The following is a 16,479-nucleotide window of genomic DNA, read 5'->3' as shown; positions in this document are numbered from 1 at the left end:
TACTGCCTGTTCTTTATAATTTCGGTGTAAGAATAGTAATCAAGAGTATATGCACTGTGCAGGCAGGCCAGGTGGTCTCCCCAAATTATCATTTAGATAAGTCACTAAATTATACTTAATTTCTTAAAAAATTAAGACTAGCAAGGAGACCATGAGTGTTAGGGTGATGGTGCCTCCTCCACAGGGAAAAAAACAACAGCAATGGATAGGAAGTGTTAGCCCCCATCCATAATAACATACATGGAACTATTTTTAAATGAACTTTTAAATATATCCCAGGCTTTCTTCCCTTTTTTTCATGCTGTCTTCACTTCTCAACCTTAAAGGCTTTTCCCACATGCCATCTCATCCATAAACTATCCTTAATGTCTTTAACCACATGAAATTTCTCAGAAAACTGAGGACCTTGTCCAGTGCTTCCCGAAATGTGTCCTGAGGACCACCCACAACAGAATCACAAGCTGTTTGTTAAAACACGTGTTACTGAACCCATCAATGCTATCCAAAACGTGGAAGTATGACCCTTGAATGTACCTTGTAAGAAGTTCTGTGTGAATCCCTAGCGCAGTGAAGTCTTTTCTTTGTACCCGATCCTAACAGATTACTTTTGTCCTATGATTTATTATTTATTTTCCTATTATTTGCCATTTATTGCTCTGTTATGTTGCTTGGAGGAAGTTCTAAGACTAATTCCTTAACATGGACCTTGCACATACAGCAGCTGCTCAACATTTTTAAAATGAACTCAATTAATTTTTACTCATCTCTCAAAAGGACTAGATCTCTCTATTCCCTTGTCCCATCCTATCCTGATAGTGACTCCCTTGTCTTATCCTGATAAAAGTGTCTAGAAGTAAAACACATGCTATACAGCAATTAATTGAAAAGTTTTACTGTTTCACAATGTATTCTCATTACTGATGTAGCCACATTTGGCTTTTAGAGTTGGCTCCTTTTAAAGGTAATATAATGCATTGCAAATTCCTAAGCTATGCTTTTCTACCTAACAAAGAATTCCTCTTCAGCAAGTTGTTTCCTCAGCATCTTCTATTGCACTTTTAAATGCAAAGTGATCAGTAGTGTGCCAAGGCTCCCTAAAACCTTAATGGAATAGCAGGCTGCATCTGCTACCATTTATAAAACTTTATTACACAATGTTTTACAAATATTTTCATACGGTCCTTTTGTTTCTAATGATAAGCAAGCCCTTCTCATTTCGTAGTGATTGCAAGGAGGCAGGAGAAGCAGTATCCCTGTCTTTCCGCTCAGCTCACAAAGGTACCAAGGGAGACAACACTGCTAATGTTCAGTGACAACATTCTTCCATAATAGGGTCCCACAGAATCTGAAAACCTTAATTCTTGCTGTGACATTGCTCAGTTTCCAACATCATTCAAGATTTGACACCAACAAGCTTTGTGTTTCCACTTAGGAGAATGTTTGTAAATACCAGATGGAATTCTTACACCAAACTCTACTTTATAAAGACCATGTGGTAATTCGGTGGGGGTAGAAGGTAGCTTCAGCACCCACGTAGCCTGCTCTCAGGTTTCTGAATTTAAAACCGTAACAGCTGATTACTAAATGTAAACATTTCATTGAAATGATTCATTGAAAGCTGTGCTCCGTTATTTTCAAAACATTTTATTTCATCTGAATTTCATATGGTACAAAAATATTACACGCTTAAACATGTTCAAATAGAAAAAGTTCTTTCAGTTCTTTGGGCCACCTTCCTTGAAAGGCAAATAAATAAGAAACAAATCATATTATGTAGAGCATACACAGATAATTTTCTTTCACAAGAATAAAAATATTTGGACATTTTATACTTAGTACAGCTTTGTAATCTCTTTTATGTTAACAAATTTAGTTAATTGTTAGGAGGTACAGTACATATACAAAAGAACTCAGTAGAGGGCAGATATTTTAATCCTTAATTAAGAAGATGTCTGATTTAATTTTTTTCTTGTATTTTTTTAAGAAGATACTCCATTTGTAAATTCAAGTTTGGTTGGCCCTTTTTAGTCTTTTTGCTCAATATTTTGAATGCTTCCATTTTCTTCTTTTTATAGAGTCTTTGAGCTTCTTCTCTCTTTTGTTTTCTCTTCTCAAATTCCTAAAATTAATAACATATATACATTCCATTAGTAACAAACAACAGACATATTTCAGTAATTGTGTTGAAATAGCTATCACCATGGAAATGCTTTAGGCTTGTCTTATATTTTGCAAAATGGGAGGGGATATCTGTCACCAAAGTAGTGTACCCTCTTTGCCTTTACACTGTAATGCATGCTACAATACAGAATAATGTAAAATTATTACAAATTTTTAATTCTTTGGATACAACTAAAATGAGAGCACAGAGGAAAGAAGGCATATTTATGTAAGATTTCATCATTTAATTAGATCTGCTAGAGTTAGAAGAGACTAGAGATTACCTATTCTACATAATACAAAAATCTTCACTTTCAGAATATCTGGTATTCTTTTTAATTTGCCATCTGACAGATTTAATTCAGGAAACATTTACTGACTATACACTAGGCAAAACACTGCTAGGCATTATGATTTTGATTAAGACTTATCATGCTCATTTGATTTGCTAAGATAAAGACTCAAATTCATTTGAGCATAAGAAAAATAATTCAAATTTATATGTAAACCGGAAAAGCACTATTTGAAATGCAGAACATTTTACTAAATTAAATATAAAAGTTAAACGAAAGTTCTTAAATAATGCAATATGTACAGTTTTGCAATTTCCCTGGTAACATATACAGCCCCCAAATGACAGTTTGTATTTGCATGGTAACATAATTATCAAAGTGCTTTCCCATCAGAGCATATTCCATTCTTGTAAAACTTTCATGCTAGGCTATTATCTTCATCTTACAGATGAGGAGCTGATTCTCAGTGATAATGAAAGTGATTTGCCTCAAATCCCAAATACCCAGTAGAGCCAAGTCTCACATCTAGATCTTGTGAATTCAAAGTCTGATTAGCACTCAAACTTATGATCTCCTATGGCATAGTACTTGATATATTTTAGTAAGCACAAAAGATCTGGAACTTATTTGTGAATTTAGGCATATACAGTCTAATTTACCTCTATGGAGTTTCTCTAAGCAAAGTAAAAAAAAAAAAAAAAAAAAAAAATTACAGTCTTACCATCTATTATGGGTGCTTCTTTGATTTCTCGTGGATTGGGTATTAGCTTTTATACTGACATTTGATATCTGTAAATTCTAAGAAACTGTCAATTTTCATGACTACAAAGCCCTAGTATTTATAAAGAAAAATTTAAAAGGATACTAAATGTTTTATAGTGTAACGGTCCTTACCTTATCTGGTATACTATTTACAAAGGTGGCAGATATCAGATGGTTGGTCAGAAAAGAGTATAATGTAACAAGCTATGAAACAAATGTCCATTACTTACATAGAGAAATGTTTCTGCTTCACCCTTGTCTACCAGTTTAAGAATCATGAGAATTTTAGATGTTAAACTTCCAGATTCCTTATACAAATTCTTAAAGCTAAGACATAAAATAATGTCAGTGCCATCTTTAAAGTAGGTTTTGATTGATGTGCTATCCTCTTTAAAGTGACAGATTAATATACCTTCAATACAAAAAATAAAAACCACAGAGTAAACAGAATTTTGTTGAAGCTGTGGATAATTTTATTGTACTCATTTGAAAAAGACTTAATTTTGGGTTTCTGAATAAAAAGTGGTAATTTTTTGCTAAGTTAATCTAGGCAGCTTTTTAATAGGCAAGATCAACTCTTTAGAGAAAAGAAGGATTTTATTCTAATGCCTCTGATTTTTACTTACTTCAATGTAATATTATGATAATCATCTATACTTTACTTACATCAGTAGGTCTCAAATTTTATTACACTAAGAATTTCTTGAGGCACTTGTTAAAAGTGCAACTTCTCGGACCATACCCTTGAAAAATGTTGTCTCACATGCTCATAACCTATGAGCAGTGACTTTAAAATCCTATTCTTTTTTTTTTTTTAAATCCTATTCTTGACCAACTAGTATCTCTTCTCAAAGATAATATAAACGATCAAGGAATTTGTTGAAATTCTACAGTTCTGCTCAAACTACTCATTTATTCAGCAAATATTTACAGAGAACATACTACATGCACATACTAAGAAACACAGCTTTACATGTATCTACATTTAGAATACATCTTTATTTTTTTTTTAGAATACATTTTTTAAAATATCTAAGTATTTTAAAAGATCTTACTTGTTTCTTAGCAGCACGCTCAGCCTGTACTTGTTCATATTCTTCCTTTGCTTTTTGATTTGATGTTTTCTTTTTATTTTTCTTTGAAATAGTAATGGAGCTTTTTAAGATAAAGAGATGTAAGTCAAAGGATTAAAAGTGACAAAACCAAAATTATGACTCAATTATGTAAAATATAGTACTTGCACAGTAAAATCTCACTGATGCAAATTAATAGAGGAGGGAAGAGAGGCTGGCAGAAAGAGAACAAACCCTTATTAGTAAAATATCCAAATAACATGCTAGAGTTACAGCTTTCAAGACATAATTAAAAAGTGGTAAATGGAGACTCTTGGAGAAATATTTCAACCGGGGACAATACAGAAAGCTTTGAAAGATCCTAAATGTTAACAAACAGGAAACTAACACAATGGCAGAAATGACTGAAAAAGGCATTAAATTGAAGGATGATAGAAGTTATGGATGACATGAACTTTAATCCCAAAGTGCTTTGATCGTCTCTTAATTCATCTACTCAGTCATGAATGACCACACCTTGAAGGTAGTCCCCATTTATAACTATTCTATCTTGGAAGTACTTCTCGGTGTCCCCAGACACTTAGGCGCAGATTCCATCCATTTCCTCAAGCTATCTGATTAAGTAATTAATCTTCTTTCTCCCAGTCTCCCAATTTTTTACTACACCAACTCATAACCACAATAAAACAGGTTTCAGCAGCTGCTTAACAAATGCATAAATTACTCATCACCAGACTCTATGTATTCTGTCAGTCTTTTCTTTGTTCTTTCATAGTTAAGTACCTAGAAAGAAGAGTAAATAGACTACAATAGTCACTTCATATTCACTCCTTTTTTTCCCTTCACATTCACTCCTTAACTCTTTGCAATCTGGTGTTTGCTCTCTCCAATGAAACAGTCCATGCCAAGACAGTGGTGACCTTCTCACCAAATATAAAGGTTGAGTCAATGGGCACTATTCAGTCTCATTTAACTGACCATTCACTACTTTTGAAAATTTCACTCCCTTAGTTCTAGTAACATTCTTCTCTCCTGATCATTTTTTTCTTCCTTGCTCCAGGCTTTTCCCCAAGTGTTTCTCTTCTTGGTCTCCATTCTTTAGACAAGCCATGATCATATCCGAGACCATGGCTTTAGATGCCCCATGGACGCAAGGTCAAAATCTTAGTAAGGGTTATCTATTAAAATCTCCCCAAAATCACCAATGATCACCTAGACCATAAATCCAAAGACTTGGTCTTAGTCCTGTTTTTCTTGGACTCTACAGTATTTGATAGATGACCAATCCCTATTTTGCACAACTTTCTTCGGCTGACTTCACTGTCTCTGTATTCTCCTTTCTCCAATTATGACAGTTCTATTTAACTTTTTCAATAACTTTTTCCTGCTTTGACCTCAAAATAAGTAATCTTTAAGAATACGATTGTTACTCTCATATCATGTTTCATGGTTTAACCCTCTTCACCTCAATTATTACCAGGAATGACTGAAATCTACATTTCTATATTTGCCAGAGCTTTACATCCATTATTAAATAATATGATGCACAAGCCTACTAAAAAATTGAATTTCTAATGTCTCTATCTCCATTACACTTTTTCCTAGGTCTTATTTCCTGTTACGTTTACGACAACTAGTTAACAACTTTAAAGTACAGTATTTTAGTGAACTAAAAAGTTACAGTCCCAAGTAACAACTGGATTTTCTGCCGGTTTAGGTTTCAACAGTTTTTTAACTTGAGATATGTGTAGAGAAAGTTTTGTAAGTTAGCTCTTATAAAACCAAAGTGTTATACAGTTGTGCCATTTGTTTTTTAATTGTGACCAAGTCTATGTCCTCTGGAAAAAAAAATCCAGAATAGTATTAACAGCAGCAGTTAACATTCCTGAAGCACTTCCTATGTGCCATTTGCCTTTTTAAGTACCTTATATAAATGAACTCACTTCCCAACATCATAAGATGGGTCAGAGATACCATGGGGTCTACATGAATAATCCATTCTAGAACTGTACAACATGGCAGCTCTGAATTACATACTTATTATTGTTTCCATTTCAAAGAAGAGAAGAAGACACCAGGCACCAATGTGTCCAGCTCCAGTCTGATATTAACCACTACACTATAATACCTCTCAAAAGTTAGTTTTTTTTTAAATACATGTTAATAACAGGAGTTAACCATGGTCCAAAAAAATTAAATATACTCAAGAGGCTGAAATTCAAAATCCAGATCTTTTCATTCCAATTTCATTACTTCTTCCATTAACCTAAACTAGCCTCACGCAGTCATTTAAGCTAAAAGAGAGCTTCCTTGAAAATATTTTCACATAATCCACTGTGATTTCTATAATGCTTTAAATAAAAAAAATTCGAATTCCATAAGCTGTCCTATAATCTCTTTCATAAAACACTACTTATATCTACAACAAAGGATTTGAGGGGTGCCTGGGTGGTTCAGTCAGTTAAGCATCTGACTCTTGATTTCAACTCAGGTCATGCATGATCTCATGGTCTTGAGACCGAGCCCCATGTTGGGCTCTGCACTCAGCGGGGAGTCGGCCTGAGATTCTCTCTCCCTCTGCCCCTCCCCCATTTCGCTCTCACTCTCTCTCTAAAATAAGTAAAATCTTAAAAAAATTTTTTTTAAATAAAGGATTTGAAAGGAAGATAATACATACTTTATTCTTATGCTACATTGTTCTGATGACTGAGGCTGCTCAAAACTACAATGTTCTCCTGACAAAGCTTGGTTGATGTCACACTGTTCCTTTGGCAAAGGTTGATCAGCTTGTTCTTCTGACAAAGGCTGTTCAACTTTTCTAAATTGCTTCCTGAGTCTTTTCTCTTCAGCTAAATAAAGATGTTTTAGATGCTCAGGGTATCGATCTGTGAATTGGGATTCCTGTGAGGTTTGAGCCTTCTTTTCCTTCCACAGCAATTTCTTGTAATTTTGCTGAATCTTCAGTTTTCTTCGGAATGCAAAGCCTTGTCCTATTGAACAATATGTCATAAATTACTTTCTCAGAAAATAAATTGCATGAAAAATGTACCTGTTAATTTAAAATGGAAAACTTTTTACATCATCACATTCACAAGCTAGAATTACACTAATTTGCTTTAAAATGTCATTTCAAGAAAACAAGTTTAAGGGAATGGAATGAATAGTATGTTGGTCCTTTGCAAAAAGACCTGGCTAAAATCAGTCATGCACGCTCAGTGATAATCCCAACGAAGAGAAAATGACTATAGTTACACAACTCCAATTTGATTTTGTACCAAATCAAAACAAATTCTTTAATACATCTAAAACGATTAATCTAGGTCTTCAATACTTAAAAAAAAAAACCCTCACATCAAATATTTTACCGTAGAGAAACACTCTACGACTAAACTAATTCCTACGAGAGATGGTGTATGATTTTCTGTACAACTAGCAGTTATGAGAAAGTTGAACTTATTTAAGACTTAAATATTCCAAATGGAATTTGAGGAAACTTGCTCACAGCAAGACAAATAAAAACACAAATTAAAGCGAAGCAAAGGAAGATCGGTAAGAAAAGGCTGGAAAGCTTTGGACCCATAGATGCTCTACGGTTTCATCGGAAAACTGCAGAGAAAAACAATTCTGATTAAGAATGGGGTTAAGTCGGGGGAGACACTTAAAGAATTACTGTTAGCAACACTGACTCATCTTCCCATTCACAGTTCTGGGAGCCCCACGACTTCAGCGGGTTTAAGAATGGCTTTCTCTGCCCCAAGGGGGCCGGGTCTGGTTCCTAAATCCTTCCCTGCTCCGGCGGGTAGCGCATCCTCCGATTTCGCAGGCCTTAAGATTTGTAACAGGCTGTCCTCTTACATACCCTCGCGAACGCTCCCCGCGAAGGCCTGCGGATGATTAAATCGCCAAGTCCTCTGCTTCACATTCTTATTCTTGAATCCGACCAAAGAAACTCCTTGGCTACGCGTCTCAAAATCCCCTGCCGACCACTCGGCTACCCGCCTTACCGGCGCCATGGCACACCAACCAACTCGCCAGAAAAACGCAACGGACGCTGTTAAAATACGTCTTGAGACAAAAACAATCAATCACCCAACTAGAGTCCAGATCGGAGTTCTATTCATCCGGTCTGTTACTTGCGACCGAGCCCTCGCCTTGCGGCTACGTTTGCGCCACCTACAGCCCGGGAGGGTGAGCGTCATGGCGGCTTCTTTCCCGCTCCCAGTGACCCAGGACCTGTTCACGTTGCGTGCCACGTTGCAGGAGCTGCTGCAGTTCCTGAGGAAAGCCCTGTCCATTTCCAATGCACATACGGTGGACTTCTACACGGAGTCCGTGTGGGCGGAACTGGTCGACTTGCCCCCGGAGACCGTGCTGAGGGTACTGAGGAAGGCAGTGGCAGAGGCGGAGGCCCGGCCCTCGGAGGCGCGCCTCCTGGTGGAAGCTGAGAGGCGATCAGGTAAATGGCAGGTGGGCGGGGCGGGCAGGGAGTGGAAAGACCGTCCAGTCTAGCAAAGCGTCTCCCTAGCATTAAGAAGAGCGGAAACAGGTGTGCTGCATGGCGGGCAGAGGCTGGCTTGGGGGCCGCGGAAGTGGAGTCAGGTTCATGGCGGGGTGGGCCCGGGACTTTCTTCCGGATTCTCTGTCCTTGGGTCCCTGGGTATTTCCCAATTTTAAAGAGAACAGGAAATCGCGCAGGGGCGTTTGAGTAATTGGACATTTCTTGACTGGAGGGAAACAAGCAAAACAAGCAGAACAAGGCGGAAGATAAATCAACACTTAATAAAACACACCAAAATAATTTCAAATATTGATAATGGCCAAGAAAAAATAAAAACAGTTCAACGTGATAGCGATTGTGTGAGCAGGCTGCTTTAATTTAGGTGGGCAGAAGCATGAGAAGGCGCTAGCCTGCCGTGAGCCACAGGAAAGGAATTCAGGTTCTGGGAACCGCAGAGGCACGGAAGAGCGGGGCTGGTTGAGGTTTAGGAGGAAGGTATGACTGACTAGAGCCAGGCACTGGGAAATGGCAGGTGTGATCAGTGTGATGGGAAACATTTGGAAGGACTTAATCTCACTTACGTTTGAAAAAATAATTTTAATAGTTAATTTGGTTATTTGAAGAACACACTAATGGAGCAGCAACTGAGGCCGGTTAGAAGGTTTTTCAGTAGTACAAGAGATGATTGTATCAGGGATTAGGATGGTAGTAGTGAAGAACTGGAATATGTACTAGTTCACGTGAAACTGTTATAAAGTATCTGCTCTGTGCCATGAATTTTTGTAGGCTCTGTGGTTTCTTGCCCTCGAGAAACTTAGATCCTGCTAAGGTGAGTCCATTTTAGAAGTAGAATGATGAGAGGACTCCATATGGCTCCTACTTTGCTTCTAGGCATTCCCAGCCTTGCCCTTGGTAGTGAACTTTATTCACTGAGCGTTCTCCAAAATGCAAAGTACCACTAGAGTGGCCTTCTGTAACAGGACTTGGTAAATACTGGTTTCTTTAAAGTTACTGTTTCTTGTTGAAAAGTTAGACATCAGTTTGCTCTCATAATACCCAGTACTTATGATAACATGGCGATTTGGAGACTGTGTCTGTCCTGTAAACTGATGTATTTCTAGCACCTAATGAAACACCTGGCTCAGTGTACATTTGTTGAATGAATGAATGAATGAATGACTTGTGGTAGCTTCCCAAAAAAGAAAGGAAACTACAGTTAAATATGAAGCCCAAGACTTTCATATGGGTTTTCACACAATGGAAGAATTAAATTGTTTATATATCCTAGTAATAATAATATTATTTGATATTATTTACCCTGCAGTGTGCTAAATATTTTCTTGCGTATTTTATTTTTCAACATTTAACATTTTTACATATATCAGGCTTTCAAGACGGGTTCTGTTTTCCACTATTTGTGGAATTGCAACTTGAAGTTTACAGTTTGCCAGGGTCACAGCAATGGAGATTCCAACCTGGGTCATCTGAGGTTTTCACCACGGTGATAAAAGTTTACTCTGAATTATTTAGGAGTAAATTACAAAGGCCATTTATTACAAAACCAACGTTTTTATGACATGAATACATTCCTTATTTTTTGTTTTGTTTTTATTGTTTCCCCTTTAAAAATGTAAGAATTGTTTTGTTCACTGCTGTATCCCTAGTACAATGCTCGGTTAAATGGTTAATAATATTTGGCGAATGAATGAATTATACTACTTATTCATTATCTTGGGCTAGGAATAGAATATTACCATCTTTTGGGAAAACCTTACAACCAATTTTTTATTTATCCAACAATGGAAACTAGACTACATTGTTTATTTTTGAAAAGTTTCTGACCTTGCAAACTTTTATACAAAATATTCAATTGTACAAATGGTCAGCTGCCTGTAGTATTAAAAAGAATGAATTTTATAGCTTGTAAGGAATACTAATTTTTATTCACACTAAGTTTCTCTATCACTATATGAGGTCTGTTTGTGTCAGAGAAGAGCAGTTTTTGCTCTTTGACTATATTTGTATCTTATTAAAGCTTACATCACATGGTTGCTATGTACAGTATAATTTAGTAGTTGAATTTTTAGGCTTTTATTCAGATGTGGTTCAAATTCCAGTTCTACCACTTACTAGCTCTATCACCTTGGGGAAGTTTGTTCATTCATTCACTAAGTGTCTCCTGTGTGCTAGGAGCACTTTACTAGGAGCTAGGGAAATAGCAACAAATAAAACAAACAACAACGCCTACCTTCATCTTGCTTGCATTCTAGAGGGAGGAGGCTTTTTTTTTTTTTTTTAATGCCACAGAGAAAAATCAAGTAGAGAGGGAAGAATAGATAGGGGAAGTGCAGGAAGAAAGTATGCTTGCAATTTTAAATAGGTTGTTCCAGCAAGAATTCATGTAGATAACTAGAAAAGAAACCTAGATAAGGAGAAAAATGAGTCATGAAGCTATCTGGAGGGAAAGTGTTACCGAGAGAAAGGAAGTGCAAAGGCCCTGAGATGGGAGCATGCACGGTGTGTTTAAGGAGGACCAAGGAGACGAATGGATTTCCATCAGGGACTCACCAGAAGTACGGTTTTCTGCTGGTTCTGTATGAGGAGTTACAAATAAACATAATTCCCAGAGCTGCACTGAGTTAGTGCATGGTGTGTGAAAGTACACTGGCAGTTTGGCCCAATCATACGGTGTTTTATGAGACCAAGTTGTTTCTGAAGATCCTCGTTGTAGCTATGTTAGTAGATTTCACTTGCCAGGTGATGTTATGGCCTAGTCAGCATCCTGAAAGTTTCTTCAGTGTCTGTCTAAAAAGAACTAGAGAAAAAAACCTTAATTCTCTAAAATAAAAAGGAAAAATGTTGAAAATAACTGTATTTTATGGGTATAAATTACAAGTGTTATGGATTGAATTGGGCCCTCCCAAAATTCATGTGTTAGAATCCTAACCCCCCCATTGTGACTATATTTGGAGATAGGGCCTTTAAGGAGACAATTAGGATTAAATGAGGTCAGTAAGGGTGGAGCCCTAATCCAACAGGAAGAGGAAGAGACATCAGGAGGGCACACACAGAAAAAAACTGTATGAGGACACAGTGAGAAGGCAGCCATCTGCAAGCCAAGGATAGAAGTTTCACCAGGAACTATCTCTGCCATCACCTCTATCCTCCAGAACTGTAAGAAAATAAATTTCAGTTGTTCAAGCCACCCAGTCTGATACTTTGTTATGACAGCCAGAGCAGACTAATGCAATGGGCTTTGCAGACAAGACTGCCAGGGCCCAAATCCTGGCTCCACTTCTCGTTAGTTTTGTTAACTTGGACTTCAACTCTTTGTGCTTCGATTCCTTATCTGTAATAGGGATAATTATAGTGCCCATTGATGGGGTACTGTGAAAGTAACATTAGTTAATACAATAATGCCTAACAGATAACAGCACTTAACCCATTCATTTATTTGACTCCTGTTTATTGAGTACCTTATACCTACAAGGCTCTGTTCTAGGCCCTACAATTATGATCCTGGATGCAACAGAATTCCTGCCACATAGAGCGTATGTTTAAGTGAGAATAGATACATAGTAAACCGTATTTATATATGGTATATGTATATATAAATATAAATAAATGAGATCAAGTGGCAGTAAATGCAATGAGGAAGAGCAAAGCAGGGAAGGGGAAGTGAAGATGATGGGTATATCGTAGAGATGGTATTTTAGATTGGGTGATCAGGGAAGTCTTCTCTAGCAAGACAAAATTTGAACAGAAACTTGGAGAAAGTGAGGGGAGCCAGTCATGCAACTAAGTGAGGGAGGTGTTTTAGGCCAAGTGAAGGGCAAGCTGGAGTGTGCTGGATGTGTTGGAAGCACAGGAGAATGGTCCAGGGGAGTCTGCTAAGAGATAAAGTTTGAGAGGTGGTCTGGGGCAACTTTATTTTGTTTATTTTTTTAAAGATTTTATTTATTTATTTGACAGAGAGAGACACAGCGAGAGAGGGAACACAAGCAGGGGGAGTGGGAGAGGGAGAAGCAGGTTCCCCACTGAGCAGGGAGCCCAATGATGGGCTCAATCCCAGGACCCTGGGATCATGACCTGAGCTGAAGGCAGACGCTTAATGACTGAGCCACCCAGGCGCCCCCAAGGGGAGGGGGGCAACTTTATATAGAACTTTGCAGGCCATATGAGGGCTTGACCTTTACTCTGAGCAAACTGTAATGTTCTTCAAGGATTTTGTGGGGGGTGTGATACGTGATTTATGTTTTAAAGGTATGATTCTGGCTTCTGTGTGGAGAAGAGGCTTTCAGAAGGGGAGGGTGGAAGCAGGAAGACAGGATATGAGGCTAATAACACAACTTCACGTATTGGCAACTTGAAGAAGTCAAATAGTTTCTCTAGCAGATAATAATGATAAACAGTGGCCAGATTATTAAAAAAGAAAACAACTACTGGAAGGTTCTGGAAGATGACCAAAGGTAGGTGATAAGAATTTACCATAGAAGGTTTCTACTAATTGGGTAAGAACTGGGGATTAATGGCTTTCTTGCTTTATTTTGTGCTCCGAGCCCGGCTAGATCTGGCAGTGGAAAGCTGCATCCTTACCAGATCATGGTAGTAATAACAAAGTTCAGAGATAGAGCAGATGGAAATTTAAGGGGTATATTCTGGAAGCAGGACAGCCACAGAAAGGGCTGAGATCTAAAATGTAAGCTCTGCCCTGGATGACTTCTAAGTTTAGAGGTCGCATGCATGGTCACATGCAGAGTCCAGCATTATTGCTGGCAAAACTAGGGGGATAGTGAACCTTTGAGAGAGAGTTTCTGGCAAGATTTGCAATTTTACTGCACCTTTGACAGAGCATATTTCCCAGAGTGTACACATCATTGGTGGCAAAAATCAGGAGCCTGATTGAATTCATGTATTTGAGGAAAGAATTCAAGGCTTGTAGAGCAAGTGGAAATTTGGGCTGGGGAATCCTGGAAACAAAGGTAACCACAGAGAGGGTGAGCCCTGCAATCTGACTATAAAATCTACCCAAATCCTTGTCTGCTGCTGAACTGCACAGGTTCAGGGATCCCCTCTGGGGGCAGGCTAGTAAATTGGTAATTGAGCAGAGACATCAGCGCTTCACACTGATGGGAGATAGATTTCACAGTTTGAGTCCAGACGGATTAATTTCAACTACAACAAAACCCTTAGAAAACAAAATGGATTCACTACAACAAATTATCTGCAATTCTGCTTTTTAACCCAAAACTACTAGATGTGCAAAGAAACAGTGTGATTCGTATTTAGGAAACTGATTCCAAGTGAGCCCTGATGTTGGATTTAAGTAGCTTTGTTCACAGAATTAAAGAATAATGTGACCCAGGGGGAAAAAAAATGAGTTAATAGGAGCTCATTAACACCAGCACCAACTAGCCACCAATGTGAGATATCATGGAGGCAAACCCACCAGCCTCAATCAAGCCTTCAGCAACTGCAGCAGCCCAGCCAACATCTTGACTTGTTTTTGTCCATGCTCAGACATGATAATGGAGTAGTCATGGTCACAGACCTTGTCTGATATTGGTTGGTGTACTGTGACATTTTTTTGTATTCAGTAGGGAAGACTGTGACCTGTATGTCAGTGCCAAGACAATTATGAGCTGACATCTGTCTGTCACAGCTGATTTTTTTTTTGCTTTTTCAGAAGTAAAATTTTACCTGTTTTGCAGAGTTGTAGTCAAGATTAAAGATGATGTACTATCGCACCCAATGTAGAACTGGGAATATAGCATGGGCACAATAAATTGTGGCTGTAAATGATGATGATGGTCATGATGATGATACTTAATAGTGGTGATGGTGTCTTTCCTTGAAAGACGTGTAAATTGTCAGGAACTTCTGGAAATGTATATGCCCCCTGTAACAACCTCTATTCTCTGCCATATTAACAAATGTCACACTGTTGTCATTGTCCACTGGCTTGTCTGTAGTTACAACTACATCATTAGCCATATACACCAAAGTGCAGTGTTTGCTTTTTTCATTGTTTTATTCTTAGCACCTTGAACAGATTCTGGCATAGAGCTGAGGAAAGTAAATGATTCTTAAAGAATGAATGAAGTGATCTCACTGATATGTGGAATTTAAGAAATAAAACAGAGGATCATAGGGGAAGAGAGGAAAAATAAAACAAGATGAAACCAGAGAGGGAGACAAACCATGAGAGACTCTTAATCATAGGAAACAAACTGAGGTTTGCTGGAGGGGAGGAGGTGGGGGATGGGGTAACTGGGTGATGGACATTAAGGAGGGCATGTGTTGTAATGAGTACCGGGTATTAAATGACTGATGAATCACAGGCCTGTACCTCTGAAACCAGTAATGTATTATATGTTAATTAACTGAAAATTAAATAAAAAGTGTTCAAAGAAAAAACAATGAATGAAGTGAAGCATAGAACTATAATGAGTGTTACTGAAGGTACCCCTTGAAATGTGATACTGAACTAGACAGCTATTATTTCTGGTGTGATCTCTGTTTATACTATGTTTATTATTGTTGTTTATATATGATTTGTTCCAAGTATTTTAATTTGAGGAGTTAGAAATCAGTAATTATTTTTTTCCCTGTGTGAAAAGGTCATACTTCTTTCAGTACGTTGCAAATTATAACAAGATACCCTGAGAATTTGAAGGTAAAATCAAGACAGGCATCATTCCAGGTTAAAATTTCTGAAGGTCATTACATAAGTAGGTGAGATTAACCATCTGCAGGAAAAAACCACCAGAGGTGGCTTCTAAATGCTTTGCTGGTAGGACAAAGGGGTTTCCTGTATCTCATCTCAGAGGTAAGATTTTGTTATACCCCCTTCAAGGGAACAAGGCTGTGTCTTTAGGAAGTAATAACTAGGTATATAAATCTGTAACATTCTCAAATCATCTCTTGGTCTTCAGAAATTTATTGGTTTTCATAACGTCTAGAAAATTCTTCTAAAAAACAGAGAAAAATGATAGTCTGAGTTAGGGTAGCCAAAATGTTTTATGAAGTAGAAATAGATCTAGAATACAGAGACAACCAGTTATCCAGCTTGATTAAAATTTTAAGAATATCTGTCTTTATTCTAATTGTAATTTTAAAATTAGGAGACTGTCCTAGCAAATGAATGATATGGGTTATTATTATAAATATATTTCTCAGTGTATATTAATAAATTTGTATTTCGATTTCTTGTAACTTTGTTTAGAATCTGTTGTGGAAAACTCTTCGGCTCTCAGGAAATCCAGTTTCTATACCTGCAAGCCATCCTTGGTGACTGCCAAAGCCCAGGGCTGCTCTAAGACCCAGCCTGAGCCTCCAGGGCCTCTCTTGACTCCCTTCTTCCAGCTTCTTGAGGCCATATGCTACTTCTCCTGTTTCTTATTATTGTCACTCAAATGACCCTTACCGGGATTGGATGCTGAGTAAATGTTTAGAATTGGTTCCTTTTGGTGAGCATCTGTATAACTAATTTACTATCATTTTAATTGAACAACACAGAAAGTGTATGCCTATGATAGGTTATTATTTTGTTGAGCTTTCTCTTAAATTATTTTTGTTGCATCTTAATAGACTACATTGCTTCTTGGCCATCCTAAGTAGTTTTTGTTGGTGGTGGTGATGGTGGTGATTGTGGTGTATTGACATTGTGCTAACGTTTAATTCAAAACACATG

General features: G+C 37.6%; 2 protein-coding genes across 8 annotated transcripts in view; one reads left to right on the top strand and one right to left on the bottom strand.

Moving 5' to 3' along the window:
* Positions 1 to 1,624: 1,624 nt before the first annotated feature.
* Positions 1,625 to 8,379, bottom strand: CCDC59 (coiled-coil domain containing 59). Its single transcript, XM_025882477.2, has 4 exons — positions 8,148 to 8,379; positions 6,966 to 7,278; positions 4,271 to 4,370; positions 1,625 to 2,119 (listed from the first exon to the last, which is right to left on the bottom strand). Exons 1-4 carry the CDS (start codon positions 8,299 to 8,301, stop codon positions 1,958 to 1,960), a joined length of 729 nt encoding a protein of 242 aa, XP_025738262.1. The 5' UTR covers positions 8,302 to 8,379; the 3' UTR covers positions 1,625 to 1,957.
* Positions 8,380 to 8,440: 61 nt separating this feature from the next.
* The window catches only part of METTL25 (methyltransferase like 25), a 182,604-nt gene continuing 174,565 nt past the window's right edge, over positions 8,441 to 16,479 (top strand). For 6 of the 7 annotated variants that reach the window (XR_012380675.1, XR_012380674.1, XR_012380672.1 and 3 more), the window contains exon 1: positions 8,442 to 8,744. Coding sequence is in view for 1 of the 7 variants with exons in the window: in XM_025882475.2 (XP_025738260.2) it covers positions 8,486 to 8,744 (259 nt within the window). In the remaining 6 variants the exon portion in view is untranslated. Of the gene's footprint in view, positions 8,745 to 16,479 lie in introns of all 7 variants that reach the window. The other variant, XR_012380677.1, reaches the window with a different exon arrangement.

This window comes from Callorhinus ursinus, unplaced genomic scaffold, assembly GCF_003265705.2.
Source record: "Callorhinus ursinus isolate GAN/ISIS: 27379988/994484 unplaced genomic scaffold, GSC_fseal_2.0 scaffold14, whole genome shotgun sequence".
Classification (NCBI taxonomy): Eukaryota; Metazoa; Chordata; class Mammalia; order Carnivora; family Otariidae; genus Callorhinus; species Callorhinus ursinus.
The sequence above is the reverse complement of the archived record's forward strand: the minus strand, read 5'-3'. Positions and strand labels throughout refer to the sequence as shown.

Coding starts and splice junctions, on each gene's coding strand:
- CCDC59 (XM_025882477.2), bottom strand. CDS start 8,301: ATGGCGCCGGTAAGGCGGGTAGCCGAGTGGTCGGCAGGGGATTTTGAG. Junction 7,279..8,147: donor CGCGGGGAGCGTTCGCGAGG/GTATGTAAGAGG, acceptor ATTGTTCAATAG/GACAAGGCTTTGCATTCCGA. Junction 4,371..6,965: donor CAATGTAGCATAAGAATAAA/GTATGTATTATC, acceptor TATCTTAAAAAG/CTCCATTACTATTTCAAAGA.